Genomic DNA, 23708 nt, shown 5'->3' with positions numbered 1-23708 from the left:
GCAAGAATTGTGCAAAGCTGTCTCTGTTTTGTTACCTGTGTGGGAGGCAACATGTGCTACTCAAACCTTGGTTAGTGATGAGGTCTTCTGAATCTCGATGAAGAAGACTCAAACTCATCCAGTAGTAACAAAAGGTTTATTGAGTAACTGTAACAATAATTGCATGAGTTCTTTACTTTAACTTTGATACTAGTGATAAGGTTAACAAGATCTAACTACGGTAACTATACGTAACTCCACTAGCCATCTGAACTAGTCTGCTATTGCCCTGGTCACAGTGCACCCAAGAGAGACCCAATGTGGTTGCTTCTTATACCCCTGTTGGTCCGGCCCTCTAGTGATCATGTGGTGCTACTGCTTACACATTAACCCCCTTGTGTATATGCACATACAGAGATCACTACAGTCTCCAGCTCCGGCTGCTGTTCCGTTAAGACTTCAGTTTATCTCTAGTGATGAGTTGTCCTATCCCGATTCAGTTGCCAGCCTCTTCCGCGGAACCTTGCACTCGTCGGCGTGGAGATAAGGACCGTAGTGGGGTTTGTTTATCGGGTTCTAGCTCAAGACCAGCACAGACTGAGCGTGAGACGGAGCTGGTCGCCTAAGTTATACTATCAGCTGCGTGCCTATCTCTGGTCCGGGAAAATTGTGGTTTTGTTGTGATGTCAACAGAGAGGTGGTTCACCCGGATGAAATCAAGGGAGAGCTCTGATTCGCCTGACTATTGATTTATACATTGTTCGACTGTTTGCTAAAAGGGTGAAGTGTAACTGGCCTATCAAACTCTCTAGAATCTGGTGTTTAGTGAATGTTGCAAAATCTCCGGCAACACAGTGGGTTAGCACTGCTGCCTCACGGCGCTGAGGACCCGGGTTCGATCCCGGCTCTGGGTCACTGTCCGTGTGGAGTTTGCGCATTCTCCCCGTGTTTGCGTGGATTCCGCCCCCACAACCCAAAGATATGCAGGGTAGGTGGATTGGTCACGCTAAATTGCCCCTTAATTGGAAAAAAATAATTAGGCACTCTAAATTTATTTTTAAAATATTAGTTGCACAGAGTTACATTTCTCATTTTTCCTCCAGTGCCGCGCTCAAGCAACCTTCTGTTTTCCAGGAGAAGGATTGAATTGCTTTTGTAATGTTGGGAAATACAGCAGCGAGTTAATGACCAGACCATCTCTTTTAATGATGGTGGTCCATGGATAAATATTATCCGCAACTGTTGTAGAGAAGTCCACTGCTCTCCTATCGAGCTTGCACCATGGGACCTTTCACATTCAGCTCCGTACACAGAGAGAACCATCTCATGGAGAAGACAGCACAGCCCTCCCTCTGTACTATATCGGAGCACCATCCAAGGTTTAATCCCCGAGTTCCTAACATGGGCTTTGAACTCACAGCTCACTGACTCAGAGATGTAAGTGTTACCAACCGAGCTTGGCTCCTTAAGTAATGACAAGAGCAGCAAATTTGTCCCCGGATGACCTGGCCCACTTTGGTCAAATGTATAGAACAAAGAACAAAGAGAAGTACAGCACAGGAACAGGCCCTTCAGCCCTCCAAGTCTGCGCCGACCATGTTGCCCGTCGAACTAAAATCTTCTACACTTCCGGGGTCTGTATCGCTCTAATCCCATCCTATTCATGTATTGGTCAAGATGCCCCTTAAACGTCACTATCGTCCCTGCTTCCACCAACTCCTCCGGCAGCGAGTTCCAGCCACCCACTACCCTCTGTGTAAAAAACTTGCCTCGTACATCTCCTCTAAACTTTGCCTCTCGCACCTTAAACCTATGCCCCCGAGTAATTGACCCCTCTACCCTTGTATCTAGAACATAGAACAGCACAGAACAGGCCCTTCGGCCCTCAATGTGAAAACTTGGAGGCCAATACTAGTCCATTTCTCCACTAGAACTCGATACCCTTTACACAATGAAGCCTTGAAGCCTGCTAACACTAAGGCAAGCTGACACAACAAGGCCCGGGGCAGCACAGTGGTGCAGTGATTAGCACTACTGCCTCACGGCGCCGAGATCCCAGGTTCGATCCCGGCTCTGGGTCACTGTCTGTGTGGAGTTTGCACATTCTCTTCGTGTCTGCGTGGGTTTCGCCTCCACAACCCAAAGATGTGCAGGGTGGGTAAATTAGCCATGCTAAATTGCCCCTTAATTGGAAAAAATGAATTTGGCACTCTAAATTTTTTTTAAAACAAGGCCCAAGCAAAATCAAAATGAAAAGGCTCAATAACAAAGCCCCTGGTTCAAGAATGTCAAGCTCAATTTATATAGGCCAAACAGAAAGATACATTCACCAAAGACATGCTAATTAATCAGCCGCCAACACCACCAGTGAAATTCTCAGAGGTCGACTATTTTGCAATGGGGTTGTGGGATGTCATTATACAGCCAATGGAGATCACGCAGTCTAGACTCAGAATTACCAGCTCCTCACCCTGACTGGAGTAGTTCCATGGACAATGCTCTGCCTCGAGTACGCTGGCCATGTGCTCACGTGTGACATTTGACGTTGAGCATTGGGAAGTTCACTAAACTGTGGATGATATCCCAGATGAGCCAATAAAGTCGGCACCTGACATGCCTCCGCCAATGCTCTCTTCCTGCCTTGACAAGATTTTCAGTGTCAAAAGAAGACACAGTGCCAATTTTTCTTTTCTTAATAAAGATAAAGTCAACACTTCCAGGAGAGCACGGAGAAAAATTGGTTGAGAATTAACTTTTTATATCACCGCAGTGTTTGTGGCAATGGCTTGGTAACTACAATAAAGTGTGATGACTGCATTGTGAGTTAAGGTGAGACTGGAAGTAAGCGTGATGTAAGCAGGAGGTATGTGTGTATGTGTGTATGTGTGTGTGTGTGACACATGACTTTGAATAGACAACAGGTATGTGAGGTAGGGAGAAGTACATAAATGGTACACTGAGGGGCAAATAGTCTGTGACACATTAATGTGGGTGTCAAAGCAAATTCTGACGTTTCCTCTGGTAGTTTGTGACCCAGAAAATTGAAGCATTTGGAAAACACACCACTGCTATTTCAGGAGTGACAAGCAAAACAGAGTGCGCCGTTGATACAAAAGACAGCAACTCAAACAAGTACAGATGTTGGAAATCTGACATATTACCAGACAATGCTGGAGATATTAGGAGCAGCAGGGTAGCATGGTGGTTAGCATAAATGCTTCACAGCTCCAGGGTCCCAGGTTCGATTCCCGGCTGGGTCACTGTCTGTGTGGAGTCTGCACGTCCTCCCCGTGTGTGCGTGGGTTTCCTCCGGGTGCTCCGGTTTCCTCCCACAGTCCAAAGATGTGCGGGTTAGGTGGATTGGCCATGCTAAATTGCCCATAGTGTCCTAATAGTAAGGTTAAGGGGGGGAGTTGTTGGGTTACGGGTATAGGGTGGATACGTGGGTTTGAGTAGGGTGATCATTGCTCGGCACAACATCGAGGGCCGAAGGGCCTGTTCTGTGCTGTACTGTTCTATGTTCTATATTCAGCAAGTGGAGCAGCAACTGAGGGGAGAGAAAGAGCTCACGTTTCAGGGTGATTACCATTCGTTTATTCTGTTTCTCTCTCCGCAGATGCTCCCAGACTGGCTGAATTTTGCCATCATTTCTTGGTTTAATGACAAGACGCAGCCTTCGCACAAGAGTGGGAAAGTGTTAAGAGGGTTGCCAAAGGAACAGAACGATGCTTTCAAATGTCGATTGTCACATGGCTCTCGAGTCAATGGGCATACAAGCTCTCCATCAAATTGATCGCCTGTTGCCCGACGATGATAACAACATTGAGAAGTCTGGATGTACGGGTGTTAAGTAACAAGCAGAATGTTACCGATGGATTGCGCTCCATCACACCAGCTGTTAATGCCAGTGGGATCTTCCAGTTCCGCCAATGGCACGCCCTCACCGCGGACATTCAGCGGGAGACCGTCTTGACAATGGCAACACCAGAAGATCCCGCCGCTGACCAATGACGGGCCATGGAAAATACCGCCCACGAAAGATGATCTTTACATTGTGTGCTGTTCTGGTCACCACACTATAGGAGGGATGTGATTGCACTGGAGAGGGCGCAGAGGAGATTCACCAGGATGTTACCTGGGCAGGAGCATGGGCAGCACGGTAGCATAGTGGTTAGCACAATTCCTTCACAGCTCCAGGGTCCCAGGTTCAATTCCCGGCTTGGGTCACTGTCTGTGTGGAGTCTGCACGTTCTCCCCGTGTGTGCGTGGGGTTCCTCCGGGCGCTCCGGTTTCCTCCCACAGTCCAAAGATGTGCGGCTTGGCCGTGCTAAATTGCCCCTTAGTGTCCAAAATTGCCCTTAGTGTTGGGTGGGGTTGCTGGGTTATGGGGATAGGGTGGAGGTGTGGACTTGGGTAGGATGCTCTTTCCAAGAGCCGGTGCAGACTCGATGGGCTGAATGGCCTCCTTCTGCACTGTAAATTCTATGGTTCTATGATTTCAGCTATCAAGAGAGACTGGATGGGTTGGTGTTGTTTTCCTTGGAGCAGAGAAGGCTGAGGATCTGATCGAGGTGTCCAAGATTATGTGGGACACAGATCAGGTAGATAGGAAGAAGCTTTTCCCCGTGGTAGAGGGGTCAATAACCAGGCGGCATGGATATAAGGGAAAGGGCTGGAGATTTAGAAAGGATTTGAGGAAAAACGTTTTTACACAGAGAATCTATGCCTGGAAGGGTGGTGGAGGGAGGAACCCTCACAATATTTAAAAAGCATTTAGCGAAGCTCTTGAAATGCCGTAGCAAACAAAGCTACAGACCAAGTGCTAGAAAATGGGATTAGAATAGATGGGTGCTTGATGGCTGGCACAGATACGATGGGCTGAAGGGACTCTGTGCTATAAAACTCTATGACAATGCAGTCGACAGCGATCCTGGACACTCAAAGGATAAACTTTTAACTTGTAATATGTTTATTTTGTTTGCAATTAAACTCATAATGTTTCTCTGTCGCGGTATCTTTAGCTGTATTTTATCAATAATTACTCTCCTTGAACTATCTTCAGACGTTCTTCCTGGGCTACAAGCAAACCTTCACCCACTTCTAAACTGTGTTCTCATCGTTTCCCATGGTCTTCACCATTTTCCTCTTTGTCTTTTGCGAGAAGAATAAGAAGGGGTAATGTGAAATAAAGAGTCCAATTTAAAGGGAATGCAGGGTTAGGGTTATGTGCTCAAATTACTGAAGGTGGTAGAGCAGTTTGGGGAAGCAGCTAAAAGCAAACCTTTCTAAATGGTCAAAGACAAACCTTTATAAACGCTAGTTGGGCCTCGACTGGAGTATTGTGGTCAATTACGGGCATCACACTTTAGGAAGAATGCGAAGGCATTGAAGAGGTGCCGAAAAGATCCACGGGAATGGTTCCGGGGATGATGGACTCCAGGGTCTGGATTCTCCGACCCCCCCTCTGGGGCAGGAATCGCGCCGCGCTGGCCCCCCTCCCCCCCCCCCCCCCCACAACCCCCGACGATTCCCCGGCCCGCGATGGGCCGAAGTCCCGCTGCTGTAATGCCGGTCCCGCCGGCGTGAATCAAACCACCCTTACCGGCGGGACTGGCGGCGCGGGTGGGCTCCAGGGTCCTGGGGGGGGGGCGATTTGGCCCCGGGGGGGTGTCCCCACGGTGGCGTGGCCCGTGATCGGGGCCCACCGATCGGCGGGCGGGCCTGTGCCGTGGGGGCACTCTTTTCCCTCCGCATCGGCCATAGCCTCCGCGATGGCTGACGTGGAAGTGACCCGCTCACCTACGAATGCACGGGGATGGCGTCAGCAGCCGCTGACGCTCCCGCGCATGTGCGGACTTCCGCCGGCCGCCAAAGTTCCTTCGGCCCCGGCAGGCGTGGCGCCAAAGGCCATCCACGCCACCCGGCGGGACGGCAACCACTCCGGCGCGGGCCTAGCCCCTCGTGGTGAGGGCTTGGCCCCTAAAGGTGCGGAGAAATCCGCCACTCCATCCCGCCAGGACCCCCTAGCCCCGCCGAGTTGGGGAGAATCCCGGCCCAGGTATGTGGCTAGGTTGGAGAAACTGGGACTGTAGAATAGATTGAAAGGGATTTGATAGAGTTGGTCAAACCAAGATGGTAGAATCGGTGAAAGGCTCAACAACTGCTTCACATTCTGCTTTCAACAATGTTCCTCTCCTGAACACCCTCGTAACTGATCCCTTGTGCGCAGAACTGTGTTAATTGTACATTAATTAACCGCAGGTTGTGGGCATGAACTGGGATTGACTTGTGCTCCTATAAAGAGGAACAGACTGAAAATGGGTTGTTGGGTGAGGAGTCGCATACTTGTAAAGTGTATCCCTGTAAATAAATGCTTATAATGGTGTGTAAAGATTGGCCTGCTCTATCCTCCCCTCCCTGGCTTTCTGAAGTCTAACACTGTGTTGAATTGAGATCAGGAATTGGTTTCTTCTCCCAAAGCTCTATATTCTACATTCCAGGCTGCTGACGTGCTCAGTGTACTGAAATAACAGAGAGACAGCTTAAATGGATGATATCCATTGGCCTATTAATAATGTTGTCTTTTGCTTAATTAAAAGACAGAATGCAAAATGCGCTTGCAGAGTAGCAAGGCTTCAAATGCCTGTTGATCGAGGTTGTTACCATGTTTATCGACGAGCTCCCGTGAAATGACTGTGCCCCAAGCTATTTTGCAACATGGATGATGGATGGGAAACATACAAGTATTCAACACCACCAGAACCTCAACTGACTTTAAATCAGGGCTGCACTATATTTGTTTTACACGAGCGTCCCCAAGATCTATTGCTCACTTGTGAATGACGTTCATTTAATCTGCAAGGCACAGAAATATCCCCAAAATATGTTTGAAAATTTATGAAAAATGATCGCTACAAATTTACATTCTCACGGATACCGACTTCACGAACCGGCATTCGCCTGCAAAACGATGGCTGTTTTGGTCCTTTGAACTGTGCGGATTAGAAGTGTTGATTTAATTTCTTATTTTTATGTTGCCTAATTTATTTTCCAGGGAATTAATGTTTCCAAAATGAGCCAGCATTTGTTGGCCATCCCTAATTGTCCTCAAACTTGTTCGGCCACTTCAGAGGACTTTTAAGAGTCAACCATATTGCTGAGGGTCTGGGGCCATGTGTAGGCCAGACCAAGTAACGATGGCAGATTTCCTTGCCCAAAAAGGATATTAGAGAACCAGATACGTCTTTGCAACAGTTGTTTCATGGTCGGCATTACTGAATTCAAACTTCCCATCTGTCATGGTGGGATTCGAACCCGGGTCCCCAGCGCATTACCCTGGGTTGCTGGAGTGCTAGCCCAGCGTCAATACCACAACGCCACCACCTCCTCTGGAATGAACTCTGAACTCAGGACCATAGAAAGGCAAGCAGCCATCCAGCCCATCGTCTCGGCGCCGGCCAAGAAAGAGGAAAAAAGAAACGCGCCACTCGCTTTACTCCCCCCCACCCCCCCGCCACTCGTTTTACTCCCCCCCCCTTACATCACACGGTCCACAATCTTGCAGTTTACTGCGCTTCTGGTGGAGATCCAGGAACCTTTTAAATGAGTTGAGAATTTCGGCCTCAATCACCAAATCGGGCAGCGGATTTCCGCCACCACTGCCCTCTGAGTGAAAAAGCTTTGCCTCAAGCCCCCTCTAATCCTGCTGCCAGTCACCTTAAATCTATGCCCCCTGGTAACTGAGTCCTCCTCGAGGAGCAACGTGTTTTCCCTGTCTACCCTCTCGAGACCCATCATACTTTTGTATACCTCAATCATCCCTCGGCCTCCTTTGTTGAAAGGAAAACATGACCAGCCTATCCAATCTCTCCTCATTGCTGCAATTTGACTCCAAAGCGAGGGTTCTGCCATTGAGCCAAGGCCACCAAAGGTAGATTTTATTAATCATAATAATAATAATCTTTATTGTCATTTCATTTTTCATTTTCACAAGTAGGCTTACATTAACACTGCAATGAAGTTACTGTGAAAAGCCCCTAGTCGCCACACTCCCGACGCCTGTTCAGGTACACGGAGGGAGAATTCCGAATTTCAATCCACCTAATCTGCACGTCTTCCGGGACTTGTGGGAAGAAACCGGAGCACCCGGAGGAAACCCACGCAGACACAGGGAGCACATGCAGACTCCGCACAGGCAGTGACCCAAGCTGGGAATCGAACCTGGGTCCCTGGCGCTGTGAGGCAACAGTGCTAAACACTGTGCTGATTTAACATGAAGCTAACCAATACTCACAAAAAATGATATTTGAATTCCATTTTTTGCAACTATTACTCTGATTTTGCACCATTTCTGGCCAATGGAATGGATCTAGAGACTTTCCTGAGCCCTTTCCCTGAACTTGTGATTGTAGTTCAGAACCTTCTCTCTTTTAAGCTCCCTAAAACCATGGGCGGGATTCTCCCCTACCCAGCGGGGCGGGGGGGTCCCGGCGCCGAGGAGTGGCATGGACCCCTCCGGCGTCGGGCCGCCCCAAAGGTGCGGAATCCTCTGCACCCTCAGGGGCTATGCCCACCCCAAAGTGGTTTGCGCCCCGCCGGCCGGTGGGAAAGGGGCTTGGCGCCACGCCAACCGGCACCGAAGGGCCTCCGCCAGCTGGCGCGAGTTGGCACATGCACAGGAACGGCAGCGTTTGCTGGCGTCATCCCAGCGCATGCACAGAGGGCTTCGTTTCCGCACCGGCAACGGCGGATCACTACAGCCGTTGGTGTGGAAGAATAGAGTGCCCCCACGGCACAGGCCCGCCCACGGATCGGTGGGCCCCCGATCGCGGGCCAGGCCACCATGGGGGCACCTCCCGGGGTCAGATCCCCCCCCCCGCGCCGCCCCAAGAACCCCGGAGGCTGCCTGCGCCACCAAGTCCCGCTGGTAAGGACCTACTCCAATTTACGCCAGCGGGACTGCCAAAAAATGGGCGGGACATCAGCCCATCGCGGGCCGGAGAATTCAGGTGGCCCCGAGGCCCATTGAGTCGCACCAGTCCCCGTCATTCTCCAAGGCAGGTGGCAATACGGCGGGGCGATTTTTGGGGGGCCGGAGAATTTGGAGGACGGCGGGGGCGGGATTCACACCTACTCCCGGCGACTCTCCGCCCCGGCGGGGGGGGGGGGGGGGGGGGGGGGGGAGAATCCCACCCCATATCTCATCCAAAGTACAACATTCACCTTTTTGTTTGAGTGCAATGCTGCTAAACACGACTCCCACCTGAGACCTCGGCACCATGAGGCAGCAGTTCTAACCACTGCGCCACCCTGCTGCTCTATTGCCCATCCCTAAGTGCCCTTGGACTAAGTGGTTTGCCAGACCTATTTCAAGAGGGAATTTAAGAGTCAACCACGTTGCTGTGGATCTGGAGTCACATGTAGGCCAGACCAAGGAAGGATGGCAGATTTCCTTCCTTCCCAAAGGGAATTAATAAACCAGATGGATTTTTACAACAGTCAACCAAGATTCTTTAATACTTGTTTAAACCCAGATTTTTATTGAATTCCCGTTTCATCATCTGCCGTGGGGCGATTTGAACCTGGGTACCCAGGGGGTTACCCTGGATTACTAGTCCAGTGACAATACCACTCTGCCATCCCCTCCCCAACTGTGTGCTGTTCCACTAACTCGAGCAAAGGAGGAAATTTGGCTCCCAAGCGTCATAGTAACAGTGTCATAGGGGTGGTACGGTGGTACAGTGGTTAACACTGCTGCCTGACAGGAACCGGGTTCGATTTCGGCCTTGGGTCACTGTCTGTGTTGAGTTTGCACATTCTCCCCCTGTCTGCGTGGGTTTCCTCCGGGTGCTCCAGTTTCCTCCCACAGTCCAAAGATGTGCAGGTGAGGTGGATCGTCCATGCTAAATTGCTCCTTAATGTCCAAAAGGTTAGGTGGGGTTACGGGGAGTGGGCCTTTACAGGGGTGCTCTTTCAGAGGGTCGGTGCAGACTCGATGGGCTGAATGACCTTCTTCTGCACTGTAGGAATTCTATGATTCTATGATTCTCGCTCCACATTGGACCCAGGACTGTGATTCCCTCTGAAAAACTGAATCATCGGCCCAGGCAAAATCCCACTGACTTTCTTTCAGGAAAGAAACCTGAGGTGAGCTGCTTTGAGGAGCGCGTGGGATTATTTAGGGCTGGTTTAGCTCACTCAGCTAAATCGCTGGCTTTTAAAGCAGACCAAGCAGGCCAGCAGCACGGTTCGATTCCCGGACAGGCGCCGGAATGTGGCGACTAGGGGCTTTTCACAGTAACTTCATTGAAGCCTACTCATGACATTAAGCGATTTTCATTTTCATTTCGTTTTTCATTTACCAGCTTTTACCTGCTGCAAATATGACAGAAATATGCAAAGTCAAAGACGATCTGAATAGTGGGAGAAGGATGGGACGATGTTTAGAACGCTGAACCCAAGTCACCAGCCTCGAGACAAAATCAAGATTGTGGTATCTTTGGTAAACTGGTTAAACTCATGCTAGTGTTTTCGCGAAGTATCGCATGACTGTCCAACCAGAAAAGATTGAAAGCAGATCTGCTGACGCCAATTCTCTCTCGCAAATTGTACATCTTAAATTCAGCCGGTCTGCTTGAGGGACATTGTGCGCAGTGGCAGGATGTGAATTATGCCGCAATATGACCTCCTGGGAGTGTCAGATGGCAACTCAAGGGAACGGGAAGCAAAAGAAAATTGAAAGTTAATGGAGCATGATCCATTTCTTGCCCCTCTCGTTTCACAGGGACAGAGTGAGAACTCGAAATATTACCTTCAGAGCCAGCAAAAGACAAAAGGAGTGAGACAAATTCTGTCGGTGAACAGAACCATGAGAGATAAATTGAATAGACACAGGTGTAGGATACACCAGAAATCATTCGAGCACATCTTAGTTGGTAGCAATGTCACTTATCTAGAAATTAACGGTTCACATCTCTTCATGGTATGTGTAAGGCTCTGGTCAGACCCCATTTGGGCCCCGTATCTAAGGCAAGATGTGCCGGCCTTGGGTAGGGTCCAGAGGAGATTCACAAAATGACCCCTGGAATGAAGGACTTGTCACACGAGGAGCTGTTGAGGACTCTGGGTCTGTACTCGATTGAGTTTAGAAGGATGAAGGGGGATCTGATTGAAGCCTCAGACTGAAGGGACGATCCTTTAAAACTGGGATAAGGAGGAATTTCTTCAGCCAGAGGGTGGTGAATCTGTGGAACGCTTTGCCGCAGAAGGCTGTGGAGGCCAAGTCTCTGAGTGCCGTTAAGACAGAGATAGATAGGTTCTTGATTAAGAAGGGGATCAGGGGTTATGGGGAGAAGGCAGGAGAATGGGGATGAGAAAAATATCAACCAGGGTTGAATGGCAGAGCAGACTCGGTGGGCCGAATGGCCTAACTCTGCTCCTATATCTTATGGTCTTATGAGCTCACCCCTTCCAATTTGCATAACATCCTCCAGACCTACAATCCTCCAAGATCTCCTCCATTTCTGCTCTCTGGACCATCCCAGATTTTATTTGCTCCATCACTGGTGGCTGTATCTTCAGATGTCCAGGTCTTCAACTCCGGATTTCCCCACACTAAACCTCTCTCCCTCGTTAGGCTCCTTAAAACCGATCGTTAGGCTCCTTTGACCTCACCTATCCTAAAATCTTACATGGCTCACTGCCAGATTTTGTTCTATAACCCTACAGCCTTCAGGCATTTTACAATGTTAAAAGGCGCTATATAAATGCAAGTTGTTGATGCTGTTTCAGCACAGCACAGTGCTGAAAGGGACCACGAATATCACTTCTCAACTTGCAATGTTAATTCATGGCGTGTCTTTCAGTCACAAAATCTTGGAAAGTTGGACCAAATGTCCACTGCTATAAATCGAAATGGTCCTTATTCAGTAATCGCAATAAGTAAGTCAGCTCATTAGAATTTCTTGAACTTTATAAAAGCCACAGAGCCAATTACAGCACAGAAGAAGGCCATTTGGCCCATTGAATCCATGCCTATAAGTTTATTTCCTTCAATTGCCCATCCAATTTCCTTGTGAAATCATTGAAGGTTTCCATATTCACCACTTTCGTGGATAGCGGGTTCTAGGTCATTACCATCAGCTGCATAAAAAATGTTCTTCCTCACTATCCTCCCTGCATCATATGCTCAAAACCTTAAAACTGTGTCCCTTCAACCTCCTACCATCACTTAATGGGAACAATGTTTGTTGTCTACATTATTTGCACCTTACATTCATTATCTTGTACACCTCTCTCAAACCTCCCCTCGATCTCCTTTGTTCCAAGAATAACTAATCCCAACGTTTCACACCTAATTTTTCCAATATTATTCATTCATTCACTGCTCTAAGCTTGCAGCTACAGAACGTTATATAACACAGTGTTCTTCAAAGTCGGGGGCGCAACCCGGCAGGTGGATCGCGGGCGGGTGTCGGGAGAGTCGCGGAGCTGTTGTGCTCCCGATCGCGCAAATCCCCGCGCAGCAGCCGGCTTTTCACAACGCCGGCTACAAGCGGCCGCGAACATGTTAAAGAAAAAAATTTGGCCGCATTGCGCATGCGCGCCAGTCACCGATGATCGGCGGCATGCGCATTCCGCGAACATGTTAACAAACTCGGCACAGTAAGAAGTCTTACAACACCAGGTTAAAGTCCAACAGGTTTGTTTCAAACACGAGCTTTCGGAGCACGGCTCCTTCTTCAGGTGAATGGAAAGGCTTGTTCCAGAAATGTTTATATAGACACAGTCAGAGATACCCCGGAATGCGAGCACCTGCAGGCAATCAAATCATCAAAGATGCAGAGAGAGAGGTAACTCCAGGTTAAAGAGGTGTGAATTGTCCCAAGCCAGTTCAGTCGGTAGGCCTCTGCAAGTCCAGGCTTGTTGGTGGGGGCCGAATGTAATGCGACATGAATCCCAGATCCCGGTTGAGTCCGCATTCATGCGTGCGGAACTTAGCTATAAGTTTTTGCTCAGCAATTTTGCGTTGTCGCGTCTCCTGAAGACCTCCTTGTAGAATGCTGACCCGGAGATCAGAGGCTGAATGTCCTTGACTGCTGAAGTGTTCCCCAACTGGAAGGGAACAGTCCTGCCTGTTGATAGTCGCACGATGCCCGTTTATTCGTTGTCGCAGTGTCTGCATGGTCTCGCCAATGTCCGTCGCGACACGACGGACTTCCTACAGAAACTCAGCACCCATGGACCAGTTGAACCAGGAACATTCCTCGTCACAATGGATGTCTCGGCACTCTACACCAGCATCCCCCATGACGACGGCATTGCTGCAACAGCCTCAGTCCTCAACACCGACAACTGCCAATCTCCAGACGCAATTCTGCAACTCATCCGTTTCATTCTAGACCCCAACGTCTTCACCTTCGACAACAAATTCTTCATCCAGACGCACGGAACAGCCATGGGGACCAAATTTGCACCTCAATATGCCAACATCTTCATGCACAAGTTTGAACAGGACTTCCTCACCACACAGGACTTTCAACCGTTGCTATACACCAGATACATCGATGACATTTTTTTCCTTTGGACCCACGGCGAGACATCACTGAAACGACTACACGATGACATCAATAAGTTCCATCCCACCATCAAACTCACCATGGACTATTCTCCAAATTCAGTTCCATTCTTGGACACACTCGTCTCCATCAAGGACGGTCACCTCAGCACCTCGCTTTACCGCAAGCCCACAGATAATCTCACGATGCTCCACTTCTCCAGCTTTCACCCGAAACACATTAAAGAAGCCATCCCCTATGGACAAGCCCTCCGTATACACAGGATCTGCTCAGACAAGGAGGAGCGCAACAGACACCTACAGATGCTGAAAGATGCCCTCGTACGAACGGGATATGGCGCTCGACTCATTGATCGACAGTTCCACCGCGCCACAGCAAAAAACCGCACCGACCTCCTCAGAAGACAAACACGGGACACCACTGACAGAGTACCCTTCGTCGTCCAGTACTTTCCTGGGGCGGAGAAACTACGACATCTTCTTCGCAGCCTCCAACACATCATCAGTGAGGATGGACATCTTGCCAAGGTCATCCCCACACCCCCACTACTGGCCTTCAAACAACCGCGCAACCTCAAACAAACCATTGTTTGCAGCAAATTACCCAGCCTTCAGAACAGCAACCACAACACCACAAAACCCTGCCAGGGTAATCTCTGCAAGACATGCCAGATCATCGACATGGACACCACCATTACACGTGGAAACACCACCCACCAGGTACGCGGCGCATACTCGTGCGACTCGACCAATGTAGTCTACCTCATACGCTGCAGGAAAGGATGTCCCGAAGCGTGGTACATTGGCGAGACCATGCAGACACTGCGACAACGAATAAACGGGCATCGTGCGACTATCAACAGGCAGGACTGTTCCCTTCCAGTTGGGGAACACTTCAGCAGTCAAGGACATTCAGCCTCTGATCTCCGGGTCAGCATTCTACAAGGAGGCCTTCAGGAGACGCGACAACGCAAAATTGCTGAGCAAAAACTTATAGCTAAGTTCCGCACGCATGAATGCGGACTCAACCGGGATCTGGGATTCATGTCGCATTACATTCGGCCCCCACCAACAAGCCTGGACTTGCAGAAGCCTACCGACTGAACTGGCTTGGGACAATTCACACCTCTTTAACCTGGAGTTACCTCTCTCTCTGCATCTTTGATGATTTGATTGCCTGCAGGTGCTCGCATTCCGGGGCATCTCTGACTGTGTCTATATAAACATTTCTGGAACAAGCCTTTCCATTCACCTGAAGAAGGAGCCGTGCTCCGAAAGCTCGTGTTTGAAACAAACCTGTTGGACTTTAACCTGGTGTTGTAAGACTTCTTACTGTGCTCACCCCAGTCCAACGCCGGCATCTCCACATCACAAACTCGGCCGCATTGCGCATGTGTGCACATTGTGCGCATGCGCGCAGGTAATCGGGTACGCATGCGCAGTGCGGCCGCTATATTTTTTAACGGTTGTAGCTTTTTGTTTTACAAGTCCTGTAGTGGTTTTTATTCATTTATTCATTTTTTAAATTCATTTAATTTTTTTTTCATTTATTTTATTCATTTTTTTTTACAGGTTCGGGGGGGGGGGGTGTTATTTGATAAAATTTTACAGGATAAAATTCAGAACTTTGGACAGATGGAGACTCCATACTTTCTGACACCAGAAGGCTTCACCTTCATCCAACAGGTTCCATTGGAGGGGGCTGTACGAGGGCCAAAGGGGCCCAAAACCACTTCCTCCATTTTTGTCAGCAGCAAACAAGGTAAGAGAAAATGGTGGGTCGCGCAGGTCGGCCGGAGTGGGTCGCGAAGGTCGGCCGGGTTGGGTCGCGAAGGTCGGCCGGCATGGGTCGCGAAGGTCGGCCGGCGTGGGTCGCGAAGGTCGGCCGGAGTGGGTCGCAAAGGTCGGCCGGCATAGGTCGCGAAGGTCGGCCGGAGTGGGTCGCAAAGGTCGGCCGGCGTGGGTCGCGAAGGTCGGCCGGCGTGGGTCACGAAGGTCGGCCGGCGTGGGTCGCGAAGGTTGGCCGATTGGTATAAATGGGTCCCCAGAAAAAAAGTTTGAAGAACACTGATATAACACACAAAAAACAGAGTCACATTCATGGGCGCGTATAACGGGATCCTTCTCGGCGCCTGTAGCGCCAGGAACGACCCCGCTATCAAATAGGACTCTGTCGGGGTTTTTTTGCCCTCTGTGGGGAATTCCCTGCCGAGGTTGCACTTACCTCACTTCCTGCATCGATAAGCTCAGCTCGTCAGCGCAGGAAGAGATTTAAATGCCGCCCAAATCTCTAGCCCCCCCCCCCACACCTTGGACACAATTGGCCTCCAATGGCCTGGGAGACCCCTCCAGGCACACGTTTGGGTGGCGGGTGCTAAACGACGCCATGACAAGTTTTTGCAGGTGCAGGCATAGTTCCCGGACCTTGGGAGAATCGGGAGCAGACATGTTTAAATGCAATCCTTCATAAATTATCAGCAAAGAGAGGTAAGTGCATTGCAATCACATACTTGAGCGACTGGAATGCACTTAGTGCTTGAAATGCACTTATCTCTCTTAGATGTGGTCAATGTTTGTAAACATTGGGGTTTCACCACTTAGACTCAATGATTCATGAAGAGATATGAATTAATCAAGGCTGCAGCTGGTTTGTGGAAGCTGTCAATCACAGTCCACCACTCAAAAGTTATGAATGGCTTGCAGCTAATGTATCTGAGGGGTTTGAAACACAAGTCACAGCTGTTCTCCTTGGAGGAATGGACACATACAGCTTCAAGTCAGTGTTATAGCTGTAATGTTTTCACTGCCCTTGTCTGGACCACTCTCTAGCTTTCGGATAGGGGTCTGTTTTCTGTGGGGGGGTGGTCTGTGGGGCGGTCCCTTTAGTAAGTGGGTTCCTTTGGGAGATCCCCTTAGGGAGTCTCGTGGTGGCTCCCTTTAGTTAGAGGGGTCATTGTTGGGTCCCTTTAGTTTGGGGGTCCGTGGGCAGGTCTCCATACTTCAGGTGTCTTGGGGGGGGGGGTGTTTCTCTATAGCAAATGTCCCGGGTGGGGTCTCCCTATTACAGAGGTCTCTAGGGGGCTCTATCTGTTGCAGGTGCCTCTCGGGGGTCTCCCTATTTTAGGTGTTCCTGAGGGGATCTCCCTCTTTAGGGGGTCCCTGGGGGAGGTGCGGGTCAGATCACCCCCATACTTGGGGGAAGGGAGGGGCACCGAAGCAATCTGGGGTGGGGGCTGCTTTGTGTTGTGGGCGGGGGAGGGGGGGGTGACCGGCTGCAGGACCTCACTCAGGGACTCAAGATCAAAATGGCAACCTGGCAGTGGGAATCCCTCGTACTCCAGGGGCTGGTTTAGCACAGGGCTAAATCGCTGTCTTCTAAAGCAGACCAGGGCAGGCCAGCAGCACAGTTCAATTCCCGTACCAGCCTCCCCGAACAGGTGCCGGAATGTGGCAACGAGGGGCTTTTCACAGTAACTTCATTTGAAGCCTACTTGTGACAATAAGCGATTTTCTTTTCATTTCATTTCATACTCCTTGCCGTGCGTAAATTTGCATTTCAAGGAATACAGAATTTCATTTGCCCTCCCAGGGGATCATAAATTGGTTGCAATTCTCCTGCAGATGGAGAACTTGGGCTGGATTCTCCGTCACAAAGGCTGGTCAATGGGGTTTCCCATTGTGGGGCAACCCCCTGGCTGCCGGCAAAACGGCGCACCCCGTAGATACCTGGAGTGGTTCTGTGCTCAAGTAGTTTAGTTTTAGATTTCAGAACAAGTGGGTGGCAGAAGGGAAGACCACGTCTCTGAGGCAGATTCTGTTGAAATTGTGCGTGTTGGCGAAAAAGGTTTAAAACTTTTGTTCGTTGAAGGACTCCTAACAGTGAGTTTGACTGCTGGTGCAGCCAGAATAAGAGCGAGAGGAAGAGTGTTTGAGATGCAGAACTCCAGAGTTAAAGAATATTAGTACCAGGATAGTTCTGACTTAAGGTGTGGCTGGATTTAAGACGTTAGAGACACTTTGTGTTGAACAGGGAGTTTACAACCTTCGGACAATCGGGGGAAGTTTGGAGGGACAATGTTGCCAGAAGTAAATAGAAGATGTAAGAAGTCCCAGCGGATATTGAATCATTGAAACAGAACTCAAACAAAGCAGCCTTCTAATCTTATTAAGTATCTGGCTTGAATTATTGGAGGTGTAATGAGTACTGAAGGAAACTAGGTTTAACTGAGCCCATGATACTTGTAAAATCTTTAAAGTAACTGACTATTTAAAAATAGAGAGTACGAGAGTACGTAGGGGCAGCACGATAGCACAGTGGTTAGCACAGTCGCTTCACAGCTCCAGGGTCCCAGGTTCGATTCCCGGGTTGGGTCGCTGTCTATGCGGAGTCTGCACGTTCTCCCCGTGTCTGCGTGGGTTTCCTCCGGGTGTTCCGGTTTCCTCCCACAGTCCAAAGATGTGCCAGTTAGGTGGACTGGCCATGCTAAATTGCCCTTAGTGTCCAAAATTGCCCTTAGTGTTGGGTGGGGTTACTGGGTTATGGGGATAGGGTGGAGGTGTGGACCTGCTCTTGCCAAGAGCCGGTGCAGACTCGATGGGCGAAATGGCCTCCTTCTGCACTGTAAATTCTATGTATAAGAATTCATGTTCCTTGATCTTGGTCAAGTTAAAATTTTGTTGACTTAAGCCATCAACCTTGTGTCTTCGTTCTATTGGTAAATGCCTTGCTGTTCAGACTCCAAGAGGACACAAAAATACTACGACTCTACCAAGATCGTAACACAATAGGTAGGCTCGTACCAGAAAGGCCAAGCGTGGGCCTCTGCTGCTTGGATCTCTGGGGTCCAGCTGGGAGCAGAGCATTCATCTGCTTGAGTAAGCTCCTCTGTGCCGGGGGAGCATGAGGGGAGGGAGCGGTCTCTGGATTCAGGGGTGTTCACGGCTGATCGAGTGGGGACCAGTGCATCAGGTGAAAGGAGCAGGACTGACCTCACAATTCGATCGAAGTGCACCCCAGCTGGTGGCCCAGGTCTGGATCCTGGTCTGGGATGCAGAAGGAGGCTGAATGGCCTTTGAAACATGTTTCTCATTGCTCTTAACAAGTTACCACAAGTAGTGGACTTCCACCACTTCTCCCACCCCAACCCTCATAGAATTTACAGTGCAGAAGGAGGCCATTCAGCCATCGAGTCTACACCGGCCCCTGAAAGAGCACCCTACATCAGTCCACACCTCCTCCCTAACCCCGTAACCCAGCGACACCACCTAACTTTTGAACACTACAGGGCAATTTAGCATGACCAATCTACCTAACCCACACAGCTTTGGACTGTGGGAGGAAACCGGAGCACCCGGAGCAAACCCACACGGACACGGGGAGAACGTGCAGATTCCACACTGACAGTGGCCCAAGCCGGGAATCGAACCTGGGTCTCTGGCGCTGTGAAGCAACAGTGCTAGCCACTGTGCTACCGTGCCGCCCCAATGTGCCTCCTTGTGTTATGACGGGCATCTAAGATGTGCCCATGTTTAAAACCACAGCATTCAAATGTTAGATGCCCCAGTGAATGGTTCTCTCTTCTACTCCAATTCCAATTCACTTCCCCAGTCCAGTGGTTGCACTCAGACAGACTTTCATCTGTCACTAGTCCGCCGCCGGGGGCTTATAGCTTGAGAGAGAGAGAGAGGGGGGGGGGGGGGGGGGGGGGGGGGGGGGGGGGGGGGGGGGCGCCACATCAAGCGTGGCTGACCAGGAGTCTCTCCACTCTCACCGCCAGCCATTGGTGTGTTTGGAAGGTTTTTGCAGATTGACACTCAACCTGTTTTGACTGCGTTATGAACACATCTTCCTCGGCCGTCAAGTCCTGGGTGGAACTCAGACCAGGGAGCTTCCGGCTGAGAGGCAAGGACACTACCAACTGCCCCACAAGCCATCCATCTTTTCTAAACATTGTCTTATTTAATATCTCAATGATTTATAATTGACACATTTATATATATATTTAAACTTGGCTTCTATTGCCATGTTAAGCACCAACTATATCATGCTAGAATAATATTGGCCCTGTCAATGGACAAATCCGTCAAAAATTTCCATTGAAACACTGCTGTTACAAGTGAACATCGTTTACATTTATAGCTGAAATGAAATGAAAAAATGAAATGAAAATCGCTTATTGTCACGAGTAGGCTTCATTGAAGTTAATGTGAAAAGCCCCTAGTCGCCACATTCCGGCACCTGTCCGGGGAGCTGGTTCTATGCATAGAATTCCACCCCCTTACCCTAGCCCTCCACTTCTTTTCTCACTCTCTGCCATTGCCGTTTACCTAGACTGGGATTCACGCCCATTAGGCACCCGCAAATGACCATTCCGCATGGTCCGCACGGCGAGTGACAAGTTACCTTTCATTGGGGATCGTAAGAACTGGGCCCAAACCCATTCGTACTCTACAGGGGGTCCACTGGATTCAGAAACCTCGGTGGTTTGTCCTCTCCTCCAGCCCTCAGACTGGAAAGATTATTTGCCAACTTTTACTTCTTCCCTGTCAATAAATCCTTCCTGATTTGACAAACGGCAAGTGAGCCGATTTGGAGGGATTGCCTCAACGTCATGGAGAACAACGGTTGAAGGAGGAAGTCACAGACATTAAAGCTGGTAAAGGAAGAATTAAGTCACGGTGCATTTTCTCAAGTCACAAGAGGGTGTTTGGATAGATTGTGAAAAAAGAAGCACCTTATTTTTGACATTGTTTGAAAATTTGTTTTCTCTAAAAAGTTTAATCTGAGGTACTTGTAGAAGAACATACAACCAGAGACAATTTGAGCCCAATTTTGAAAGGCCAACTTAAGTCAACCCCCAAGGGAGTCCGAATGGTCTAGTTTCACCGGACAAATGGTGCACTTGATGTTGGTTATCTTTACGGTGTGTATATTCTATCTACAGTTCCACTTACCCTCCAATGGCATCGCACTTTCTGGCCTCTGCAGCCTGCCTTGCCCCTCCTTGACTCTTCCATAGGCATCTAGCGCTGAGGTGATGCACGCTTCCGAAGAGCTGGGAGCCTCCTTGTTCCCCAGAGCTGCCTCCTGCGCACGACCGTTTAGGAACTCCCTAGACCTCGACAGGTGCTGGTTATAGGAAGAAATCCCCATGAGAGGCTTGGAAACGCTGTAGTTTCCGTTAGCGTCGGGGGCCGCAGCGGGAGGCATGGCACTGCCGTTCCTCGGGACATGGTCTCTGCTGACGCTCTTTGTGGCGGGCCCTGAGTGAGAGGGAGCCTGGTAACTAAGGGACCTGCCGGACAGCCACAAGTCAATGCCTGCCTCTGTCGTCTGTGGGATTCTCTTTTCTCCTGAAAAAATCAGTACAAAATGTTCACCTCAACTCAAAACTGTTGACAAGAAGAGCATCACTCCACTGAATCACTGATTTAATAATATACAAGTGCAATTACCACAGGAGATGAGGCTTTTTGCTGTTAAAATCCCAATTACCACTGATAAACACAATATTGCAATATGTTGAATTTCAAGTATCGAAGGCAAATTCCAAAGAAAGTTGAGGAAAAATGAACTGCTATGCTGATTAAATAAATCTGGGTCACCCAGAGGTAGATTAATGGAAAGTCAGCCCTCCGCATTGATCTTTAGGTTATTGATTATAGATTAACATACAAAAGAATCAATCCGGTAATTAATGCCAGTCCTGTGGTGTTTGCACTGCATTTACCAGTGTCACAATGATGAAACATTCTGCCTCTGTACGTATCAGAGCTCACTGGACCCTCCAGCCAATCAGAGTGGAAGTGATGGAGGGGAGTTGGACCCTGACTTTCGAAACGAAAGGGAAATAAACTGAGCTGGAAATTGAGTTCCGCATCCACAGCCGCTGTGGGCTCACAACACAAATTGGCACAGAGGGTGAGCAACGTCTCCACTGCCGCACTGCAAAGGACCACACGGGCGTCTGTTGTCCAAAAATGGAAGCACGTACGCAGAGGCTGAGGGTAATTTTTCAATTTTTTTTTCATGGGTGTGGGTGTCACTAGTTGGGCCAGCATTTGTCATGAGGGGTAGTTAAGAGTCAACCACATTGCTGTGGGTCTGGAGTCACGTGTAGGCCGGAACGGGTAAGGATGGCAGATTTCCTTCCCTCAAGGTTTTGACTGGCTTTCAATTCCAGGCTTATTAATCAAATTTAAATTCCACCATCTGCTTTGGTGGGATTTGAACCCATGACCCCAGAGTATTAGCTTAGGCCTCTGGATTGGCCAACGGCTAAGGCTGAAGTAGAAGTATCGGGATTCGATGTAAAACCTGCTCCTCTTCCAGTCAGTCAGTGCCACAACTGCTAAAGAGCTCAAAATGCTTCCCTCCAATTTGATTCACTAAGCTTACACAATGAGAGGACAGGAGAGTTGTAACTCGGTGTCGAGTAAGTTGATCCTGCCCTGGGCCACTCCCCTCAAGGTCGCCTCAATAGGGAGGGGAACTGTCCAAGGGAGGATCTCCATGTCTGATCGCTCCTCATGGCTTGTGGTGGGCAGGTGAGGGGAGGATTGGGTTCTATCATAGAATCCCTGAAGTGCAGAAGATTCGGCCCATCGAGTCTGCACCGTGCCTCTGAGGGAGCAGCCTACCCAGATCCACTAGCTGCCCCCATCCCCATTACCCCACCAATCTGCACATTCCTAGGCACTAAGGGGCAAATGATCATGGCCAATCCACCTAACCTGCGCATCTTTGAACTGTGAGAGGAAACCGGAGCACCCGGAGGAAACCCACGCAGATACGGGGAGACCGTGCAAACTCCGCACAGAAAGTCGCCCAGGTAATCCAGCAAGATCCGTTATCGGAAACCGTGACTGGAGAGCTAGCTGGTAGTCCAGTGAGATACCGAGTGTGTGAAGAGTTACCTCAGGGGGCGAAACAGCTCTTTCCAGCGGTTCAAACCACAGTGCGCAACATCATAACAGATATATGAACATGGATTCTATCTGCCATTTTAAACAAATTTGTGGTCTAAAGGCAGATAAATAAATCTCAGAAGAACATTCGTTACTGATGCTGCACAGTGCAACGTTCACCCCAGAACTGGTGAGACTTTTATTCTGAAGTACTCCGACAAACCCCTTAAACTCTGTCCCAGCGAGTAGCAGTCTGGGTGGCTGGATTATGATGAGATGATGGCAGAGTTCTGTCCTCAACTCATCTCTCAGCGGCATCCACTGAGGATTGAAATCATGATTAAACTGGAGACGCACTGAGAGGCGTATTAGCTCTCAAGCAGGTGCTTGATTTGCAGCAGCGTCTGCCCCATCGCCAGTCAGCACTTGAGCTTCCACACAGACCGGGTTAACACGATCGGCCACCCGTTAAAATCTCCAGATTGCTCGAGCAACCTGCTGGGTTATAGTGCCTCCTTGCTGTCCTTTCCTGCTCGGAACAGGCTGGAAGCCTCCCCTGTGCTGAGGGTTCTGTGGAATCTGACATGCTGAGCAACCTCTTTACAGTATTACCGAGACGGCTGGGTTTTCAGAAAGGCTACCTTTGTGGTGATTGATTCGGCGGGTCACAGCGGAGATTTCCGGTAATGTTTTGCGATGTAGCCTCTCTCTGATCACTGAGCTCCGATCAGGCTGATTGGTGACATTGTCCTCCTGCTCTATCCCCTCCCCCTGCAACGGCAATGGGAAGAATATTTGAAATATGTAACAAGAATCATAATAACCTTCATTAGTTTCTCAAGTCAGCTTACATTAAGCCCATAAGACCAGAAGTCATAGAATTAGGCCACCCGGCCCATCGAGTCTGCTCTGCCATTCTCCTGCCTTTTCCCCATAACCCCTGATCCCCTTATCAATCAAGATCTCTGTCTTAAAGACATTCAATGATTTGGCCTCCACAGCCTTCTGCGGCAAAGAGTTCCACAGATTCACCACCCTCTGGCTGAAGAAATTCTTCCTCATCTCTGTGTTAAAGGATCTTCTCTTTAGCCTGAGATGGTGTCCTCTGGTTCTAGTTTTCCCTACACGTGGAAACATCCTCTCCACAGCCACTCTATCCAGGCCTCGCAGTATCCTGTAAATTTCAATACGATCCCCCCTCATCCTTCTAAACTCCAATGAGTACAGACCCAGAGTCCTCAACCGT

At 49.5% G+C, this 23708-nt stretch overlaps 1 protein-coding gene across 1 annotated transcript in view; it reads right to left on the bottom strand.

Moving 5' to 3' along the window:
* The window catches only part of ptpn20 (protein tyrosine phosphatase non-receptor type 20), a 364145-nt gene that overhangs the window by 240189 nt on the left and 100248 nt on the right, over positions 1-23708 (bottom strand). Inside the window, exons 6-7 of the mRNA XM_038782830.1 lie at positions 23104-23233; positions 20510-20908 (exon numbers count right to left, since the gene is read on the bottom strand). Coding sequence (XP_038638758.1) covers positions 20510-20908; positions 23104-23233 — 529 coding nt within the window. The remainder of the gene's footprint in view (positions 1-20509; positions 20909-23103; positions 23234-23708) is intronic.

The sequence above is a fragment of the Scyliorhinus canicula genome, chromosome 22, assembly GCF_902713615.1.
Source record: "Scyliorhinus canicula chromosome 22, sScyCan1.1, whole genome shotgun sequence".
NCBI classification, from domain to species: Eukaryota; Metazoa; Chordata; class Chondrichthyes; order Carcharhiniformes; family Scyliorhinidae; genus Scyliorhinus; species Scyliorhinus canicula.
This window is presented reverse-complemented; position numbering and strand designations above follow the sequence as displayed.